Below are 22,312 nucleotides of genomic sequence, written 5' to 3' on the forward strand. Positions count from 1 at the left end.
CTTTCGCTTACCCTTATCTCTCGCCACCAGGCTTAGATTGTAAAACGGCTTGACCTCCCGGTCCAGCAAGCCCTCGGCATTTCCCTTGAAGAACACGCGTCCCGAGACCTGATCAATCGTGAACAAGTCACTCCCTTCCCCGTGAACGGTTATCGCAAAGTTCTGGTTACCACCGTCGTCCGGATCCCGTGCCATAATTCGCCTCGTCAATGCCACTTCTGTGCCCACTGGACTGTTCTCTTGAATACGACCCTCGTAAATCGGAATCTCGAACATTGGCGCGTTGTCGTTCTCGTCTTCGACGATTACGGTCACCTGAGTCAATTACTCCAAAAATTATTTCAAGGTGTACCTGGCGACCTTTGGCATTGGATTTCTCTGGTCATTCGAAGCATGCGGGACTTCGAACGTCTTGGAATTATTCAACCAATTTGAGTTTTGATAACTCAAATTCAGGACTGAAAGTACTCACCTGAAATATTCCAACGCCTCTGGCGTTGTCAGCAATTACAGTGATGCTGTAATTTTCCCGCGTTTCTCGATCCAGACCTTTTGGCGTGTAGAGAGTACCTTCAGAGGTAATGGCGATGCCTGGTACGTCCTGCTGATTCGCGATTAGGAAGCGGATATTGCGGGTCGAATTGGTGCCATTATTCGGCAACACTTGACCGATGAAGGCGCCGGGCATATTCTCCTTAACGCGAAAGACAAGCGGCATTCCGGCCGTCCTTCTGTAGTGAAAAAACGATGTTGGATAGTAAAAAATCTGACAAATCGGTCGCTAAATAGCCGCAATTAATTTCATCCTCATTCGACCTGCCTGATCGTGGGGTTGGCGTCCGTATTGCCAGACAGGAAGACCCGCAGGCAGTTTTTAAACTGTAACTAGATCGTGATATGTTGTACTAGCGTGCAGCTACGAGGAGTGAAAAATTGGAAGAGAAACTGAGTAGGTAGATGGTCGCGGAGTGATAAGCATAAAAATTAATGACCACCTTGACTGAAACAACATATAACGCCCATCGCGCTGGCGACGAAATTAAGAAGACTGTTACAATTATATTTAGATTGCGCAACGAAGCCAGCTAGCTTTCGTCTGAGAAACCGTCTTACGATGGACACGGATCGGCCTGCTTTAAGCCCTGTTTTCACTTTCTCGCGTGAAATAAACACCTAGCTACCGCTTCGAGCTCTCTTGATAAATCATCCTGTAAACGCTTGGTAGCTAAACGCGCCACTTGGCTTCCCCTTGAATTACGGTTATTAATTACCCTCACTTACTGCGTAAATATTCCCCTCTCGTCCCCGGGGTCCACTACGTGGATGGAGACGTTTGTCACGATCATTAAGTCCCGCTCGTCCGTAACCTGAGCTTCAAAGTCAAACAACGATCTGTCGTATTTCTCGATCTCATCGATCACTGTTATCGTCCCCGATCGTTCCTCCACCGCGAATGGCACTGTAACAAATTTTTCAATTTCTAATAATACTGCTAACTCAACTTTCATCATTCTTAGTTATACGACTAACAATTGAGGGTCCAATTCCTACCTCCTTCGTAGTAGCTATGCAGAAGATCGTAAATCAGATCATCCTTCGGCACAGCTTCGTTCACTCGAATTTGTCCAACGCTGGTACCGATTCCAACATTTGCGCCAACCCAAAACTCGTAAGGTGCTCCGATAAAATCGGGCTCCCCAAGATTTCGCCCTAGGCAGAATCGAAGACAAGTTAATTTAAGACTTTATGAATTTATTCTGAAAATTTGCTTTCACTCTGACTATCCACAAACACGGCGAAATCTTTATCAACATTAAATGAACGTGAAGATTTTCGTAAAGTGATGGAAACCACGACGGGTTGGTTTTGACACCTTTTTGAAAATCCCCTCGTATTTCAAGTCTTCTGACGTATGCGTCTCGCTAACCCCCTTGCATTACCAATTAAGACTTTTTGCTACCCGGATTACGAAGGGAAACCCCTGCAATTTGTCGAGTTACCCACCTAACTCACGTTCTTTTAATCCGTTTTTCACGAAAATTTGTTTCCAAGAGTTTTCAAGGTCGCTGATTTCGACCCTGAGGTAAGGAACTTACAAGTCATGCGATTATGAAAATGACACGTGAAAAGAAAATATAATAGAATAACGAAAGTCGTCGATGTCACTAGGGAATTTAATCATATCAAACAATCTCGTTCGTGGGATTAGAAACTGAGGAAATAGGATGACGAAAATTACGTAAAATTGACTTACCTCCAGAGCGGAAGGCTTCCACGGTGACGACCGCCAACGAGGACCGCCTTTCGCTAGGATTCGTGGGCTGATCCACCGCCTCTACAAAGATCGCATGCCGTCCTTCGATCACAGGACTTTCAGCGACGGAAATTACTCCTGTACGAGCGTCGACACTGAACGGCGTGCGAGCCGAAGCGTTTCCCTGCTGCTGGAGATGATAGAGAACCATTCCGTTCGTGTCCAGGTCGATGTCGAGTGCCTGAACCTGGCCGACGACGGTTCCAGGCGGAGAGTCACTCGGCAGCATGAACTCGTACAGGTTACTAGGCACGAAGGTCGGATTGTTGTCGTTGGCGTCAAGCAGGGTGACTTCGACCGTGACGAATGAAGAACTGCTCGACTTCTTAACGACGCTTGGACGCCGTTCGCGCGCGAACACCTTCACCTTGAGGGAGCTCTGTCGCTCCCGGTCCAGGTGACTCTGATCGCGTACCGTCAGCCATCCGGATTTGGCTTCGAGGGCAAAGGCGCCTGAAGAGTCTTCAAGGACGTAGTCAAAGTCCGCGTTCTCACCCTGGTCCCGGTCGACGGCGACGACTTGGAGGACGCTCAAGCCGTTGGGGAGGTTCTCGAGGATGCTGATGTTGTAGGACTCGAGCTCGAACTCCGGCAGGTTGTCGTTAAGATCAAGAACCTCGACCTCGACTCGCGCCAGCGTCGTTCGCAGCGGGTTGTCCATTTGGGAAGCTTGAATCTGCATCGAGAACGTGTTTCCTGGCAAACTTCGCTCCGCGTCAAGGTCGATCTCTCGTTCCAGGAACAGCGAACCGTTGTCCGGGTTCAGATAGAAGAAACCCCGTTCGTTTCCCGCCGTCAAGTCGTAGCGGATACGGGCGTTGATGTCTCGATCCTGATCTAGCGCCAGGATTGGCGGCGTGAAATTCAGCTCCAGGTGGATCGGCCGGTCCTGAGATTGACGGGATTTGAGCCGGTGAATATCGCCGCGATTTCGATACAACGATTTGGATTATAACACCGACTGACAATGGTCACGTTAACTCGGATCGAGGTATCGTTCCTTCAATTTGTCGATTCACGTAATAGATAAACGGTTGTCCGAACCTCGAAGATTACCTTTCACCGAAAGAAAAGATTTTGTTCCACGGTCAGGTGGATGTGTCTAATCTCAAGCCACTTACACCTGCGGATTGAAATCGATTCTTCTGCTATCTGTGACTAGATACTTCCGGTAGCGACGCAGTATCGGACTTTGTTCTTTCGGTATTGCTAGATTGTGTTTATCACGGCTTTGTGCACCGTTCACTTTCACGTCGTGTCGGAATGTAGGTAATGCTAAAGTCCTTTCAGTGGATAAATTTATTTCTATACCCTGTTGTCATATTCAATACGTATCGTAATAACGAGGCAAAAGGCTGCGCCGCATTGTATTGACAGTTTATTTATGTGCAGAATTAACAGATAGCGTATTATTGAAAAGGTGCAAAGTCACATGCTTGGTTACAAATTACACAATGGGACCGTTTAAATTTTATTATTTCGCAACCTAACTCTCGCCGGAAATTGAACTCATTGTCAATTGACATGATCAAACTTTGTTCATTTGTTTTTGTTACGTGTACAAATTTTTTCTACGGTAAAATTCGTACGAGGCACAGGGTTTGATGAAATTCTGCTTGCCTGACCGAGTATCTTATTTCGGGATAATTAGCTAATTAGGATTTTCAGTAGCGGATATGACAACCATAACAACCATTCAGATCAGTTCAGAGGAATCCATTTGAATAGGAATGCCTGTTAATTTACCAGTCCTTCGTTTAGAAAAAAAAAAAAGAAACTTTCAAATTATTACTAGTGTCGGTTTTACTTTATGTTTTTTTTTTTTTTTTTTTACCACTCACCAACATTGGATAAAACTCGTATATCTGAGTCCTATAAACGTCTTGGGTAAACCTTGGATTTAAATCGTCGCTATCTGAAACAAGGACGGTGACTGTGGTATTGCTGGTTCTACTGGGTATCCCTCGGTCCTGAAAGTCAAACGTATTCATCGTTAATTATCTCACTAATCATCGCTGAACTCCATCGCACTTGATCATCGCAACTCAGGGAATTCAATCTTTCATCAATTACGTTAGACGCTTCAAATGCCGGAACGAAATGCCCGCGTATACTTTTCGAAGTGTATTTCAGCTGTCTAGTTTATTCCGGTTCAACTCGTCAATGTATAATCGCGCAACGTCCATGCAAGATCGTTCGAACTTACCGATGCCATAATAGTGAGAATGAATTCCCTGTCACCAGCATCGTAGTCCAGCTGTTTTGTCAGGACGAGTTCGGCCCTGTGACCGGAAGCAAGAGCAAATTTTCCCTCTTCGTTGCCCCGCACGATCGTATAGTGAACATCGCTGTTCTGGGTGTTGAGCTTGTCCCTGTCAGTCGCGTGAATTCCTCGGAATATCGTCCGACCTTAAAATGATGAAAATTTCCGTTGAAACTCTTGACGAATGACCGCGGATGCGGATGATGCGGATGTTTTTTTACTCACCGATCGGAGTCAGTTCGTCGATCGTGACGTGATAAGGAGCGTCCACGAAACTTGGAGAATGGCTGTTAACGTCTTCGACAAAAACGGTAACCGACAAGTGTGCTGATACCTAAATAATGGAAAGTGATTTCGAAAATTTTTAGTCATCGCCTTTTTCGTCCCATCAACGCGTTAGTTCCGTCAAATTTCACAGCTCAGTGAGCTACTAATGATTTGATTTCTGCGAGGAAAATTTAAGAGGGGCAAAAATGTTTCCCATCGATCTCGGGCATGCGGGTACATAGGAAATGGGCGTATTTCTCGGGCGAAATTGAATGGTTCATTGTCAATTGAGTGTGTAAGAAGGAGAATCTAGGTTGAATACCGCGGCGTGCCCCATATATTGTCGAATCAATAAACCATTTCCTACCGCTTTCTTCAAATGATCTCACGAGCCTAGCATGTGACCTAGTATTAGAGTCGGTTATTATAAACTCTGCGTCCGTACAGGATGAAAATTAAAGTTGGCCAAATTGGTGTTTCGTATTCTAATTGTACGTTCGACTTGTTCTTCTTAATGCAAAAAAAAATAAATAAATAAAAAATTTCCGTTCCTTTTATACATACCTGTGAATTTCCCGCCCCCATAGCGTTGCAGACGACGCGAAATTTCAGCACGTTTCGTGGTGTTTCTCCCTCTTGCTGGTCCTCCAATGAACGGGCGAGAATTATGGCCACGTGCGTTGCGTTCAGTTCCTTGTAAGAGAAATATCTCGCATCTTTTTCCTGAAAAAAAAAATTTACCTCGTTTCAAGATTAACGCATCGAATTTTACTCCATCTCTGCATGCGATCGTTTGATTTGATTTCTTATTATACGAAAGTTGTCAGTTGTCAGACGTTAACGGGAGCCAACGCGGGCTTCTGGCGTCTAATAAATGGAGCATGGCGTGTTCGTTTTTACAATAAAACGATCAAATACCGTACCTGTTCCAGTTCGGCTGTTTCACTCTATAAAGCAACGCCTTTACTTTACGTTCGAAGTAGATTTTCCCATAGGGGAGATAAAAACTGTCTGTTAAAAATCTTCAAACTTTTACCAATCTCCATCTTACCACCAAAATCCGATGCGATCAAATAGCCAACTCTCACGGGGTGTCCGAGTTACGATAGTGAATTTACCTTGTAACTTCGCATCTCGAATCGCAACGAAACGAAATGAGACGATATCCGAGGTTTTGAAAAAAATAGAAATCTTTTTCCGCGCTTTTTTTGAACTTCTGATTCACTCGTCGCTATCACATAATGACCGAAAGTTGAGCGACGATTTTATACCGATAAGGACACCCGTTACGTGGGTTAGGTTTTTGGCCGTCGCGGCGTTGTTGATTGGGGACTTAGCGAACCTTGTCAACCGGCATTATGGCAAGATGCTTCCTGGGATGAACTTCCAAAGTGAGAACTTCGTGCTCCCTTGGCAAATTCCCCGGCAGCCTGACGAACTTCTGGTATTCCCCAGCGGGATAAAATTGACATCCTGCGAACAAAGCCAGCCCACAGGACCGTTATCTGCGATCAGTAAGTCTTAATTAATTGCCACCACCTCGAGTATTTTATATCTCATTAAAAACTGATCGACACTGATCCGTTTTCTTCCGTCTATGACATAAATAAATTGCAATAAGTATTTATAGCAATTATAAATAAGGATTTAAATAAGGATTAGAAGAAGAATTGCGTAATACAATTCGTTATTCATCTGGCCAAGCCTTAATGCGTAAGTCTTTTCTCGCAGAGTCGGTTCGCAGATACGCCCATACTTTCATTTTCGTTACAATTTATTCGAGTGTATCTCAAACCGACGATTTATTTTTATAATCATTTTTCTATAATTTCTTATGCAAACATATAGCATTCGATTTAACATTTAATCTTCAATCTTGCGCGTATTAGTTTCAGCCTGTGTCAACATCACGATATGCTTACACACTCCCTAAATTGGTGTGAAAAAACATTTCTCTTTCATTTACGGTAAGGTGATTAATTTCAACTCTCAAATACAGCCGTGAGTTTGTTTCAATAAATAACACTCGAATTCTCGTTTCCTCTATATTTCGCTCACTCTCTCTCTCGCTCTCTCTCTCTCTCTCTCTTACTCTCTCTCACTCTTTCTCTTTGGTCACGAAAAACGAACTTAAACAAGACCATCAAAGAATATAAGAAGAGAATTAGAAGACTAGAGAAGTCACGACTACGTTATGGTGACGAAGAAAAACGTAATTAATTGCATCAGGATGATCTACTTTTTTTCGATAAGCATTTTTCATTCACTCTACTTACACTTGTGCTGATTCTTACGTCAAATTATCGACGTGATTTTTGACGATCACAGATTCCAATAATATCAAATGAACGCGAAAAATCGATATCAGATTGTTCACCACTTCTGGTTTAATGGTGAAGAAAACTGTAACGGTTTGCAAGGATTCTAAAGCTTGAAGGTACAGTCGGTGGCTGCGTGTTAAGCGTTTAATTGCACTCATACACGATCAATTACGTCGTGATTATTATACGACTACCTGCTGCAGCGCGGACGATGGTGAAAGGGACCTCGGCGTTTTACGAGTTTCAATATTTTTTTCACCACCGTGAGCGTGACACTCCTTTTACTTTCAATCATATTCTCGACCGTCGCGTTGATCGTTCAGCAAAGTTTTGTGTTTTCCCTATTTCGAGTTGAAAGATCCTGCGATGATTGTACTGTGACGAATTTGTGTAAATTCTAGTCCAGATATTTTTACGGAAATTCTCTTTGACTTTCGAATATATTCAACGATAGATGAATAACGAAATTCTACGTCGACGACAAGAAGCCCGTAAAAATTGACACTCGAACATTTGGGAAGAAAAAGCGAAAAGACTGTGAGGAAAACGTAAAAAAACGAATTAGTCATAGTCCTTTCGAAAAATGTAGAATTTATCAGGGAAACGATTGAAAAATCTTGGAAATTTTTTCACAGATCTCTGTAGATACAAATCTGTACAATTTTTTTCTCTTTTTAAAAGAGTATTTTTGAACTCGTAAATGTGCAAGGCTGAAAGCACACATTATATTCAAAACAAGTCACGCGCAGTGCAAACTAACAATGAATGAGTTCACTTTGAAAGTACAGCATGAATTGCAATAAATTTACTTTCGATATTAAATTTTATCGTGCTGTATACATGTATGTACGAAGTTCTACGTGCATTCGATTCCTTTGTTCAAAGTTTTTCCATAAGGATTATTGCTGCGTTGAAAAAACCTTGCAAAAATAATTTCAATTACCGTCGATTAGCTCTATGGCACCTTATATGATTTATTTGTACAGTATCTCTATGACTGACTTATTCTTCTATGTTTTTTTTTTTTTTTGCTTTCAAATCACGCGTTGGTCAATATCAAAGCGACTGTACCTGTACATTGAGTATTGAGCGAGAACAAAATAAGTCGTCCTAATGTAAAGTCGAATATCAAATCTAAATCTACTAGGCTATTAATTAGTTTAAAGAAATTTGAAACTAAAGATCGACATCCGATCCTTTGTAGGTATGCATTTCGAGCAGTTATGATTTTTGTATTTCTAAAGAGACCTTTTCTAGCTCATTAATAATACAATAATTCGATCGATATTCTATCTATATATATACATATATACGCAGATCTTGTGATTAAACTAATGAGAGGTAGCGATCTTCTACGAACCAATCTTCTTCGTAAGAGAAGACATTATCTCATGCATTATTCACCCGATTCAATGGCACCGTCGCTGTCACAGATAACCCTCTGCTACTGCATGTTATACCCACCCACCACACCGAATAGCCTTAGCTTCCGGAGCGAGTGGAGCCGGTATGCCCAAGATAATTTAATGAATGCTCACTTGCATTGCTCCTTTTTCGCTTTTCCTATTTATGCCACGTTCTTGTACTTGGAATATTCAAATTTCTGAGGCGTGATGTATCGTTGGAAGAAAATTGTACCGAGTGAAATGAAATTAAAACGAGGGTTTCGACGATCAAGGATTGTATTGTTCTCTTGAAAAGACATTTAATCCTAGTGAAACGTGACGTTGATTGTTTCTGAATTTTTTAATATCCTTCACATTTTTATTCACGATCTTTGTGATCATTGAAAATATACAACTTGTCTATAGCTGTTACTTTCGTCGTAATTTCTTCTTTATGCATCTACTGTTTATAGGATAAGGAACTCGGACGTTTTTTTTTTTTTTTTTATTACTGTCAGATTTATTATTGCAGAAAAATGCCGATTGCTGTCAACAAATATATAAACAGTCATATTTTCATGCGTTTTCTCCATGGATCAATCTGTTTTCGTCATATACTCAAAGATCATGAGTGGAAAATACTGGAAAATACAACAAAGTGACATATTGTTGAACCGATTCATTTTCGACCATTCAGCGACTCGTATTTCGCATACTAAAAAGTTTCAATCATTCCATATCACGCGCGCTTGTAATAATCTGGAGCTGGATCAGTGAATTTTTGATTACATCAGACATGGTACGCGGTAATCGAACGGTGATAATCGGTGTGTGACGAGAGAATCGACGGGGCCGCAACTCTGAGGTGAAACATTTTTTCTCTAATACCTGCTCGAGAAACGTTTTATAGAAAGTCGACGGTTTTACGATAGTCCGAGCTCTCCCTCCGCCTCCGCCGCCTCCGCGTCACCAGGCCAGTCGATCGTTGATTTTACATCTGCATTCGTTGCCCAACACTCTCATCGTCTCAAAGCCGGCGGACGAGTGTTATTAAATATTTATAACTCGTCCATTCGTAATTTATACACCGGCAGCCAAACGCTTCATGACCTTACGAAACCTCCGCCGACTTACCGATTTGACGTTTCGAGTACGATCGGAACCTGCCTCTGGTTTTCAAGTACATATTTTTTTTTTCTTTTTTTTTTATTTTTACCGATCAGAAACGTTGCTCTTTATACGTACCATTTACAGGGATTCGCTAATTGCACGAAGACAGTCGGTGATCGCTGACCCCGACTGACCACAGATCTTCAACCGATCTTACACGATCACTGGCGTCAGCCTTTAAAGCTTCCGCTGATAAATATCAAGCCGTTTTCTCCACTAGTTTAATTACACTCCGGCACGTAATAATTTGCAAGCCGCATTCGTTATCCTTACGTATCCAACACGGCTGTGAAATAACTCCTAATGCATAATTCCGCCATTTACCTAGCTTCTTGGACGTGATTAGTTTACTTTTTTTTTTCTTTTTTTTTTCAATTCTATACCTTTACTCCTTCGTGAGGAAGGAAAAAAATCCTCACGCATGTCGCGCGTTTATTTTTACCACGTATGTTCAGTTGCGCATTTGGTGAAACTGGAGGAGTAATTTAGCTGTTGTTTTACTTTTTTTTCTGCCAAAACGACCACATTCCGTTTTGTTTCGTACGTGTAATATTTCTGACTGTTTGAGGAGTCCATATATACCTTCAGCAACGTCGGATGGCAACAATAGCGCCATGGTTCATCGCCATTGTTGTAGCAGATCTGGTTTTTCTTTACGCTATCAATGGGAAATTAGCATCCTTGACAGTGGTAATTAATGAGATAACTGTTTTATTGCCCTGACGGTATAAGGCTGCTGTAAGTGCATATTGTGGGAGGTTCGGGACCTCGATCTCACGATACCGAATGCTAATTGTGAGAACATCAAACCGGTAGGATGAACGGGTAACACACACTACGCGTAACAAGCTGCTCGCCACTTATCCGTTCAATTTGTACTTTCTTGTGCCACGCATCTTCCTCCTCGTATCTTTCCAGCAAATCTTGGTACCGAAACAATACCGCTGTCAAATATTATATTTACCCACCCAATCACCTCGGGACTAGGTTCAGATTACGAATTTGAAACGTTTCGAAAACACCAAACTTCGAGTTTTTTGGTGGCGAAACTTAAAGTCAAGAAATCAAACTTTGACGAAACATAAAAGTGTCAAATGGTCTGAAACCCGACGCTCAAAGTTTCGAAAGGACAAAATACCGAAAAGACGTTATTCCGACAAGTCAAAATTCCGAAAGTGGGGAAATAAGAAAATTTATAAATCGTAATATCGAAATTCCGAACGATCGAAGATTTTCAATTCCGTGGATTTCTGGCTTGGTGAAATTTCGCCACTTTGATCATTCTTTGTTTCGGATTTTCGATATTTTTACATTCGGAATCCTGGCTATTGTGATTTTTGGTATTTCTGATTCTTTACGCCCACTCGTAGTAAACTACGCAGTGTGATTATGTTTTAATTTTCAGAATTTTACTTTATCGAAACTTCATTTATCGGAACTTTGCTCTATCGTAACTAAAATTTCGGCATCCTGCATTCCGGAACTTCGACCCGTCGGGCTTCCGACCATTCGAAACTTGGTTGTTTCGCAAAAGTTTGATTTCTTCACTTCAAGTTTTGTCGCCAAGTAATTCGAAATTAGGCGCTTTCGGAACTTTACAAATTTAGAACTTCAACATGGTCCCGTCATCTCGACCCGAGTCACCTACAGCTTTTAAGAAGCGAGTACAAAAATCGATGTTGATTAACCAGTGACGTAAAGATAGAGAGCGAGAGAGAGAAAGAGAGAAAGAAGATGTTCAACGTAAACTGATCATCGGCTATAAATACAGTTCGCTCCGGAATTAATCAAATTTTCCGTATTTCTTCCGGAAGACTCACCTGAAGCCCCACCAGCAAATGTCACGAAGAGGAGGAAAGCTGCTAGTCGGGTTTGCCAGAAGATGACGCACCGTGCGGCCAACATTTTGACCCGCTCTGGTCTTGAGATTTCAAGCTCGTTTTTGCGGGAACATCTCTGCAAATCGGTAAAAAGAACATCGCGGTATTAGATTTGATTTAAAAATGTTTAATGTTTATTTTATGGCTAATATAAAACGGGACACCGTAAATTACAGATTGTATCGCACTGCCTTTTTTCAGCTGAGCAAGTTCTGAGCAAATGTCGAAAGGCTGCACACGCGCTGTTTTCCGCAGTTAAATTTATCATTCAACTTTTGCCGATGTAACAATTAAGGCGTTAGAATCAGTTTTTTGTATTTTAATCAGTTCCGGGAATCGTTTATCCTCGAATAATGTAAGATCTCTGAGCTTTATTGCATTGGGAGGACGGTTGGAATATGTTACATGCAACGCGGAAGATGAATATTGCGAGTCTCCGTTGTCAGGTGCGATAATTACTTTTACGATAATGCAGTTTATTCTGTTCGCCTCGATGTCGAAAGTCGATAAAATAATGCAACATTGTTGATTTCGAAACGTTTCTAGAAACTATCCTAGTAGCTGTTAGGCGCAAGATATTATTCTCGGTTGAATGGCTATTTCACAGAGAGTTATAACAGGGCTTCTAGTTCTCGGTTGAGATCAAACTGCAAAGTGCAGGATATAGGTACACGATATTGTACATACGTATAAACATTTGGTTAAAAGATTGCTTTATCTCTAAATTTGGACAGTGTAATTACGAGCCACAGTCAAAAGTTGCAGCTATACGTGTGTGCCTGTGTGCGTGTGTACAAAAATATGCAGCATGTCTAGTCGACAATAAATTTTTATTTTTTTTTTTATTAAGAAATAAAACTTCGCGTGTCGCGTGTCTCTTGAATGCCAATTTGAATTCTTTTACTTCTTTTGTGATTCGCCTCTTCGTTCGTTTCTTTTATTCATTCTCCTTTTTTTTTTTTTCTTGCTTTCTTTCCTAAAACGTTTCGGCAAACAACAATTTTTTTAACGGAAATTTTTACACTCATCGAAAACTGCTGTTCCGAATTCTGCCTCCGCAGCACTGACCAAAACGAATAAAATAAAATATAAAATAAAAAATAAAAACAAAACAGAACGTCGGCAGTTATCAGCAGTAATCGAGAAGTTAAATTGAAGCGATTGATCCGTAAGATCACTCTCGCGGAATCTTATCGTTGACACTCGTTCGACCTACTCCAAAATCTTGTCAAACTGACCTTGATCAAATTCCCAGGAAGTGTCCGTGAAAAATTAAATTCCAATTCCAATTAAATTCCTATCGTCGACGGCACTGATCAGCGTACGATCATTAATCACATACACAAAAACTGACTCGATCGAAAATATTCACCGTCGTCGATATTCCGTCGAAAGTCGGCGAACGGTGATTTTCACTGATTGCGAATACCTGCGACAGACGCGAGAAAATCGGCACTGATCGGTGAACCGGGAATCGGTCAAGTCGACTTTTCGACTGCGGCCCAGACGAGGAAGGACTGCGGCATGCGACCAAAGACTAGCCTCGATCAGGCTGCGATATCTACCAACTGGGTTTGGTTGGGTAAAAACTTTCGACTAGTTTCACGTTTCACGAGTGACTGGTATAGGGATCGGTACCCGGAGTGGTCGACGTCGATGGCTCGCCGATCCCCACGCCCGATCGAGTATTTCATCCAATCGAGCCTCGACGTCGCTCGATTTCTTACCGATTTCACCACCCCGTCGTCGACGGTTTTTCGGAAAACTGGGTGCCGTCATCCCCTTGGTCGACGATCGGTCGACGGAGGATGAGGAATTCGAGAGAAGAGCTGCTCGGGGAAGAACCGATGATCCTTTCGCTTTCGGCGGCCATCCAGCGACCATCGCCAAGAGGTATTAAAAGAGTAAACTGTCCGTTTTGCTTTCTTTCTCGACCGTCTCTTTGGTTGCCGTGCTTATTGTCATCCTCGGTTGTTGTAGCCACGGGCTTGATGCTCATTTTCTAACCCATAACGGTCCAGGCAACGATGAGAATTCATTTTTTAGTTACATCGATCGGAGAGACCGTTGCGTGTGGGTTTTTTTTTTACGCTCGGTATATGTAAACACGTGATTCTGTTTAGGCAGAAACTTTCTATCGACTTTTTGTCTTTGGGAATGCTTGATCCGAATTATGCAGAATAAACAAATGGTGTTTTTTTCTGTCTCTTTCTCTGCTACTCGACTTAAAATACCTATCGTGGGTGGTTGAAATTTAACAGAATTACATCGTTTGGTCAAAGGCAGTGAATGTTTGCGAATGAAAATTGAAAAAACGAAAGATATCCATGGCCAGCTTGTTTTTCTCTCAGGTTTTATCGCAACGCGAATTCATTTTCATTCTTGCCTTAACAAAATGGTTAAAATAAAGTTTTTCTCTGCAGTTTTCTCGGCCCAGCTACGCGATAGAAAGTTTATATTTATGATATCGAAAAAGCTAAACGATATACAACCAGGCCGGTTTGTGATTCAAAAATTGTGTAGGATGGACACTAATCCATTACCATTTCAATCAGACAACAGATTCAGCCTCAACAATTGCAACACTTTTGCGTAATTCGTGATGATTTTGATAGAATTTATGTTTGCGTAGGTATACGAAGAGGCCGATCTGTTTTGACGAATCTGTGATACTCGCGGTTAAATATTTCCTGTCACGATTGCATTCGTTAAAGAAGCCAGTTTCAAAACTGTTTTGCGATATGTTACTTCATTATACAGAGATTGGCGAACTTTGTGATAAAAAAAAAAAATTCGCAGCCAACTTCAGTGCTCAAGAAATGAATGTACCTGCCTAAACAGACATTAATTTGCAACGGAGAATGCATAAACCGTTCGAGTTTTAAGGATTAAATACGGTATGAAAGTTGACGAGTGAGTAAAAGTTGTTTTCATGAATTTTTTACTATTAACAGAAATTTGCAGAAGAACTTTTGCACAGACAAAAGCCGTACGTACTTCCTTTGTCTTGGAGTGGTGTAATTTTTTTCCCACAGTTGAAAATTATCGATGTGTAACAATTCTGTATTTTACAAGGTAGTTACAAGTGTATACGCGGACACAAGTTACAACAAAATTGCACGTCGGGGCGAGGCCCGTAATTTTATCCACCTAAAACGTCAACCTTATGGGAGTTTTGATGTACCTGCCGGTTTAACTTTCAGCAACGGATAATCATTGCCGATTGTTGCTTCACGTTTTTGCTCACTCACAGTTCCGTGTTATACGATCTATTGTACATAGCGAGTTTTACCCGTAGAAAGTAAAAAACAGAAGTACTGCATCTCGGGTGGAAACCTGCGATTCAAATCACTCTCAAACGCATTTATATGTGACAGCGAACACTCGTTACACACCCGTCCAACCGATCACCTTCACTCTCTTACGAAGTACCATTCCCTCCAATTTGCCTTACTTTAGAAGTAAACGAGTGATTGTGATCGTGATTACGCTGTTCGAAATAACCGTTTCCTAATTATTTTTAAACGTTGCTCCACTCGGCCTGTGTCATTTATATTCGCATTTGATTCGCTCAGTGGTTATTCATGCAGTAAATATTTCGGGCCAAAGAGTATAGGAACCTGTTTCTAATTACCTAAACGGGGATACGATGATATAAGGCGATAGATATCACATGATGTAACTTGCAGGAGAGCCAGATATTGCTTTAATTTCATTGGCGATATGATTTGCTGATTTTTCAGCCTCTGCACTTGCAACATCGTTGATTTATTGGTCGGCTTTGAATTTATTGTCTTTTTGCCATTTCTATCGGCAGTATATTTCGCATTTATAATCACCGCTTCCCAAGTCGGTTCCAGCTCGGTATAATTCGTCCGAACAGTAGTCATCGTCGAATAAAACGCTCCTCGCTTTCTGCAACCGATTGATTCATGCTCTGTTCACGGTATGAAACCAATTTGCAGCACGATTTAACCATAATATTGAAAAGAAAAAAAAAACAAACTTCATCAGTCCAATTCGTCCGACGATTCGATATAAGTTTAAGGTACACCGGCCGATCCATCGACGATGAAAAGGCTGATTTTTTTTTTTCGAGGGAAAGTATGCAGGATTGTTAAAATCCAATTGTCAGCTGTCGATTAAAGCCAGGTTAAGACGCGAGAGGATCTACATAATCGCTAATTTCGCAACTTAATCGAGATTTTTCAGCGAAAGAAATAGATGTTTTTTTCAAGCTAAAACAGAATCTCCAACATCTCTCGAGATTACTTCACTCCATTCGGTTCGACAAACGACGAGGATGAGAGATCGCGTTAATCTAACAGCTATGCGATGATCGGCATGATTATTCAGAATCCAACGACCAATCGATCGAGACGCAGCCTGGCTTAGATTCGCTTTCGTTCTTTAACGCTCTTCAACGGTTTCACTCTCACAGCAATTTATATATTTCAAAGGGACTGCCATGCGATCTACTGAATTGAAATTTTGATGACTGAACGTTATACGGCCGATCAGACCTTCCTGATTTTAAATTAGATGGTCGTCTCCAATCACTTTTTTTCCCGATAACCTTTCATTAGTTTTCACTTGTTACGACGAGTGTGAGAAACTCGCTTACTTCGGCCAATTAAATTTCATAATCGCACGTCAGGGTGACACTAATTTTCTGAATCCTGATTCCTGGGCTTCGTTCTCTGAATCACGAAAGTTTTCACCCATTATTTTATGTCTCAAACTCGATTTCAAGAACAAGTAATTACGGTTCTGCAAAAATTAGATTTTTTTTTCCTCGTGCCGAGGAACGTCCGATTCTCGTTATTAATCTAATTTGCGAAAGTTAATGTCAAAGCGAAATTTCAATCTTGTTTAGAAGACTAGCCGTGAAATCAAAGAGGGAAAAATATACGTATAGTTGTGCAATTCTCAGCGAACTTGAAGTTCTGACCCTAAATCCACATTCGACAAATCTATGGCCCGAGTTTGTTTTACCTGAAATGTCAATAAAGACTGAAGCGGGATCTTTTCTCGGTATCAACGTCTCATTTGCATTACATAATATATTTGTAGTATTGAATATTTATATAATTGGTACAATCATCGTAAATTCAATGCCGTAAGCGCGTAGAGGCGAAGCAAACGAAAACAGCGAAGAAAAGATCGAATTTTACGGGTAAACTTTGGTCTTCGGAAATCATGGCGAATTTCTCCAAGTGCACTTGAGACACAACGACGCGACGCATACACCGTGTCGTTGAATTATTACGAAGTAGGCGAAATATGAAAAGTTTCATTCCCGGACCACAGCGGGAGTTTCTGGCTCTAGTTTCAAACGATTCTTACGTACCTACGCAAAAGCTGTAGGTGTTGCCTCGGTACCGACGTAGTTTTACGACGGAGAATGGAAAGACGACGACTTATTGCGGGATGGTTGAAAAATTCTTTACGATTTACATTTTGGCAACAATCTGTAAATAAATTCAAACGGCCCTTGAAATGTTCAAGGCATTAAAATCACTTGGAATTCATTCCTTATTATTCCGTTTACCGCTTGCTCAGGTTGTAAGGAATTGGATTTTTTGCCTCACTAAATCTTCGACTTTACTCATTTACGATTATTAAAATTGTTCGCAGAAACGAAAAACAAGATATCTCGTCGTGCAAACACTCCTGATTATCCATAAATATATTACCCTTGTTGTCATTCGAGACTTTATCCCAAGTTTTTATCGGCTCGTAAAGCCAAGTGTTCAATTTCGAAACAACCTTTTTTTCTGACAGTGTGAAAATCACAGTTGGTTACAATATTTCGTGCATACGTTACACTTGAACTGGACATTTTTATAAATATCCCAGCAGACGCGAAAAGTACATGATGAAAAAATGTCTTCAAGAATAAACAACAACCGAATACACTGAAGTACCGAAGTGATTGGAACAAGCTTCTCGCTCGATTGAATCGCGAGATACCCAAAGGTGGTAAGATATTACTGACTTCGCCAATTATTGCATAGAAATTTTACCGAAAATACATTAGTAATTTACTCGTAAAATTCTCGGACTTGAAGTAAGTATTTGAACTAACAAAAAATTAATACATCGCAGCAATAAAAACGTCTAATTGATTTGTACCAATTTTTTTCAAGTCTAACGGTATAACAATCCTGATTTACAGATGAACCGAGTTATTAACAAACCGTGTGGAAATTTCGTAAATCATTTTTATCCAGGTATAGGTTACGCTTTTCGCTTAAGATCAATGCACCTGTACGATAAATATATCCACACCTACGCGTTCAGAACTCGTTTCTAAGATTAGCCAAGCTTACGAGGCAATCGAAATTTAGCATCAGTTGGGAATTGTTATTATTTGGCTAGTTGATTTTTTGTTTTCACAGAAAATTCTAGAGCTCTAATAATTTCTGGTTCGATTATTTTTACTATTTTATTTTTTTTTTATTTTTCGAACAGCATGTTGTTGGTTCATTGATCGCTGAAAAGATTCGTTGAAAATTTACAAAATGGATCTTTGATCATCCGATTCCTACAATTACTTGGGCTTTGAATTTTTCGGTAAGAATCAAGCTTCAAAATATCAGCAAAAACAACGCACTTTTCTTAGTAATTGTAATACGATAAAAATTTATTCCCGAAGGGTTCTACTTTCGTGAAATTTTTCGTGTTTTAATATTTTTGATGAAAATTTGTATTAATATAGGTAATTCCAACGAACGGACGACATCGCAGTTAAAGAAATAATTTATCAATTGAGTGGAATTTGCTTTCTCCGTTCCGCAGGTGAATTTCTCAGCTATCATTACTCGCGGACCCGGGTTACGAGCCTGATAATATAACCGATTGGCCGAGTCTGGGACACGGCTTTCTTTGATCACGTTATACTTAGACACGGTCAAGTAATGCCGAGCGAAAGGAATGGAAAATGACATTTTGACACGCACGGAAAACGATCCGGGCAAATTCCAACTGCCGCAGCCTTTATTGTGTACACAAAAGGCGGTATAATCGTGGAGAATAGCAGAAACAGGTTAATTAATGAGAATTTGGCAGATTCCTTGAGCTCAATATTCGAGACAGAATAATAAACGGTTGAATTTTCTTCTGCCAATTCATCGTTCCATACTGTTTGTTGAAAGAAAAAGCGGAACTAAGGTGAACCTCGACACGTTTGTAAAAAACATCCGACTATAATTATTGCTTCATACTATGCAAAATGTTGCGACATCGTTTAATCGTCAGTTCTGATAATTATACAAGTCGCAAATTATTCGCTATTTTTTTATATTTGTTTTTTGTTTACAATTATTTGTCTCGTCACCGAGTAGCGAACAGCCAATTATTTTCTCATTTACTATGAAGAGGACATTTTATTTATTGCCTTAATTTTTTTATGTAAACGATACGTAATTAAAGGATATTTAAATTGAAAGAAAGCATTCAAAACTGTGACAGGTTTTCAAAGAATACGTTTTTCATCGTCTTATTTCTTGATTCGACAGTTTCACGAAAGTCGCGCAATCATTACGATTGCGACAGTCTCATGATGGCTGTTAAAAGGTTTATTTTTTTTTTTTTTTTTCCGCTCCGGTAGTGAGAACTTGAACAGTAATTTGATCGCATGTGTGTTTCGCATAATATTTTTCTACGGGGCATGGCGAATGCTGTATAATTTCATCAAATAGGAGATTCGAACGATAATATTAATTGCTTCAAGGTTTCCTACACACGGCGGTATTCTACAATTACATTCATACAATCAAAATCGAACGATCTCTTTCAATTATTGACCAAGCCGGTTAAATGCGAAATCGGAACATTGAAAGAAATGCATCAGCGCTTTGGTATGCAGACGTACCAACGTTTTGAAATTATGAATTACTACGGAGCAAGCGAACGAGTCGCGACCCTAGATAAGCGTCACGCAATATCAAGAGGTGCACGAAGCGTGGCGAACGGCTGCAGGAATTCAACGGCGTCGGTATAAATTTCCGAGCGGATTTCAAAAGGATCGGCGAAGATGTCCCTGTTCGTAAAAAAGCAAGAAACGGGATATAAAAGTGAATGAAGTGTGAGTATAAATAATAATTAATTAACTAGGTTAATTATCACGTTCACGCACAAGTTAATTAGCAGGTGCAACTATTGCGGAACCCTGCGGTCGTATTCCTCGTTCGTAGATTAAATAATCGCGAGGATGAACGGGGGATTGCAGAAATCCTTATCAGAGTATCCTGCGATGCATCATTTCGGAATTGAATGGTAACAAGAAATGAGCAAACAACAAGCCGTGCAATCATAGTGCACTCTACATCGAATTACAAACGAAGAAAAAACCATAATCTAAGTTATACGCGATGGCCTCGGTTGTATTAAACTTCGACGTGTTGCAATATGCGGTATAAAATGAGACTAGAAATTTACAGATTAATTCAACGTTTCGTCAGTACGTGAGGATATACATATAATAACGTATGCTTACGTATCGCCGTTTCATGCAAAACCAACAACTTGTGCTGCCTAATTAACGCGTTAAGAAAAATTATAAACACCGTTAGCTGGTCATTGAATACTCTTCAGTTTAATTACCGATTCATTCAAGATATCGCGTTTCGGATCATTGGCGGCTTCAACTTCATGTAACAAGTTTTAAATTCTTATTTTTTCTACAGCTTTCATCAAAGAATCGGGTAGAAAAATTCAGGCGAGAATACAACAGACTCCTTTTATTTTCACAAAAATTCTTTTAATTTGTTCAGTAATACAGGAAGAGCCCTGTCATTTTCCAGACGATTAATTTAATAAAAAAAATAATGAACTCGTTTCTCTCTATCTCGCTCTCTCTCTCTCTCTGTTTTTACTTCAATTTCACTCGCGTTTAATTCTATTGTACCTCATTCGTTCGATGTTACATAATTATTATAACATCTTTTTCAACGAGAAAAAAAAAAGATGATAAATAATTGCAACCAATTGGTAACGCTATTGTCATCGTCTCGAAAGTCAATTCGTACGTCTTCCTTCGAACACTCAAGAAATCGTAATTTTTCATCATCCGAACATGTTTTCGTGCTGAGCAGAAACGAAGGACTTTCCAGTCGTTATGAAATATCAATTTCCTCGCCACCTGTGGCTGTCTTCTCTATCTGTGCGCTGTTTTTGAGACGCCACGTGGATTCCCTGAGGGCGTATTTCAAGATAAGACGGTACCCTCGGCTCACCCTCACGGTTTGAACACTTTTATCTTGTCCGTTTGAAATATGGTTTCGGTTTATACGATTCAAACCCGAGATAACCCTCGATTGCCTTCGGTATTCCAAAAGGTTTTTGGTTCGAGTCTGTCCTCGATAATCGATTGTCAGTAATCAAATGTGAATTACGCGTCTGTGATTCCAGAATTACAAAATTCTCTTTATTTCGTTATTTTCAGAGAGTTATGAAATGCTATTTCGGGTGAAAATCCGATCTCAAACGATCCAATAACTATTCACGTAATACAGTCTTACGATATTTCGACACTTGTCATTTTACATTTCACAAGTAATTTCAATATATTTGTATATTTTACTAATTCCAAATGGTTCCAAATAATTTCAAATGTAATTAAAAATCTCTCTGCATTGATTCGAATGCTTTCGCACAGTTTTAAACTGCGATTCTTTACAAATTTTCATATTAATACGACGTCAAGTCCCTACTCATTTAAAGTATTTCAAAGTAGAATTTTCGAAATGAATTGAAAAACGACATAATTCGTTTCTGTCAAACCATAAATCTCGGTGCTAGATATTCCATCTCATTTCTCAATTTTTCCCGTCAAACACTTTCTGGCTCCTGTTTTGCATCAGCGATTCAAAGATAAAAAGGCGGCAGAATCTATTTGGCATTGTATTGGAGCAAATTTGCGCGTGCAGCTATTTGGAGAAAACGGTTGAAAGCTCATTTGGATATTTTCGGTCGAGGAGAGAGCGAGCTATCGTTGAAGGCCAAAGGCTAGCTTTGTTTGCGTATTCTTGCGCGCTTCTGCGCTCGCTAAATTTCTGTATTCCATCCGCAAGAAACTCCGAAAACTCGAACACGCGCGAGTTGGAACACTGAATTAACTACCTGTCTTTACGGTTCCCGCGTACTTGACCCCAGCTAACCACTGTCCCCGTAATGTTTACTACTCTGACAATCTGCTCCACCTCGCCGCATAATGTCGCTCCACTCGTATTTTATCGTCGGCCTAAATCTGTCCGGCTGAGAGCCGGCCCTGCGATTTTAACGCAGGCCTCGACTTCTCCTGGATGTATAAACCGACTTACAGGCCGTTTCGACCCTGCCCCGAGAGATATTTTTACTCGAAAAAAACCGTCAGCAGAATTTTCGAATTTTGCCGAAAGGATTTTCGGTGATTTTCATCATTTTTTCGATAAACGTCACCAGGATCACTCCGACAAGGTTTCTTCTTCTTCTTCTTTTTTCACCCTCTCTCGTAAAGAAGTGCAAAAATTACTCGTGAAACGGTGGAAAAAACATTTGACAAGAGGAGTGACACTGTTTTGAGAAACACATAATGAAATGTGGAAAATTTAACGCCCATCGATAATTTCACAAATCAAATATTCCCAGCATTGTTTTCTGCGGATTTTTAATTCTGTTGTACAGAGCACACAATGTTTTTCGACGAATACAATTTTCCGTTCTCATCA

The 22,312-nt window shown here is 40.4% G+C and overlaps 1 protein-coding gene across 4 annotated transcripts in view; it reads right to left on the reverse strand.

Annotated features, from left to right (window-relative positions):
• Positions 1–22,312, reverse strand: part of LOC107226288 (cadherin-89D) — a 46,840-nt gene that overhangs the window by 11,553 nt on the left and 12,975 nt on the right. For 2 of the 4 annotated variants that reach the window (XM_046737383.1, XM_046737375.1), the window contains exons 2-12: positions 11,541–11,676; positions 6,187–6,317; positions 5,409–5,567; positions 4,803–4,911; positions 4,521–4,723; positions 4,156–4,284; positions 2,255–3,203; positions 1,552–1,710; positions 1,282–1,459; positions 473–731; positions 12–315 (exon numbers count right to left, since the gene is read on the reverse strand). In XM_046737383.1, coding sequence (XP_046593339.1) covers positions 12–315; positions 473–731; positions 1,282–1,459; positions 1,552–1,710; positions 2,255–3,203; positions 4,156–4,284; positions 4,521–4,723; positions 4,803–4,911; positions 5,409–5,567; positions 6,187–6,317; positions 11,541–11,625 — 2,665 coding nt within the window. In that variant the 5' untranslated portion in view covers positions 11,626–11,676. Of the gene's footprint in view, positions 1–11; positions 316–472; positions 732–1,281; positions 1,460–1,551; positions 1,711–2,254; positions 3,204–4,155; positions 4,285–4,520; positions 4,724–4,802; positions 4,912–5,408; positions 5,568–6,186; positions 6,318–11,540; positions 11,677–12,059; positions 12,219–12,838; positions 13,202–22,312 lie in introns of those variants that run through there. The other 2 variants (XM_046737372.1, XM_046737393.1) reach the window with 2 other exon arrangements.

This window comes from Neodiprion lecontei, chromosome 1 (genome assembly GCF_021901455.1).
Source record: "Neodiprion lecontei isolate iyNeoLeco1 chromosome 1, iyNeoLeco1.1, whole genome shotgun sequence".
Classification (NCBI taxonomy): domain Eukaryota; kingdom Metazoa; phylum Arthropoda; class Insecta; order Hymenoptera; family Diprionidae; genus Neodiprion; species Neodiprion lecontei.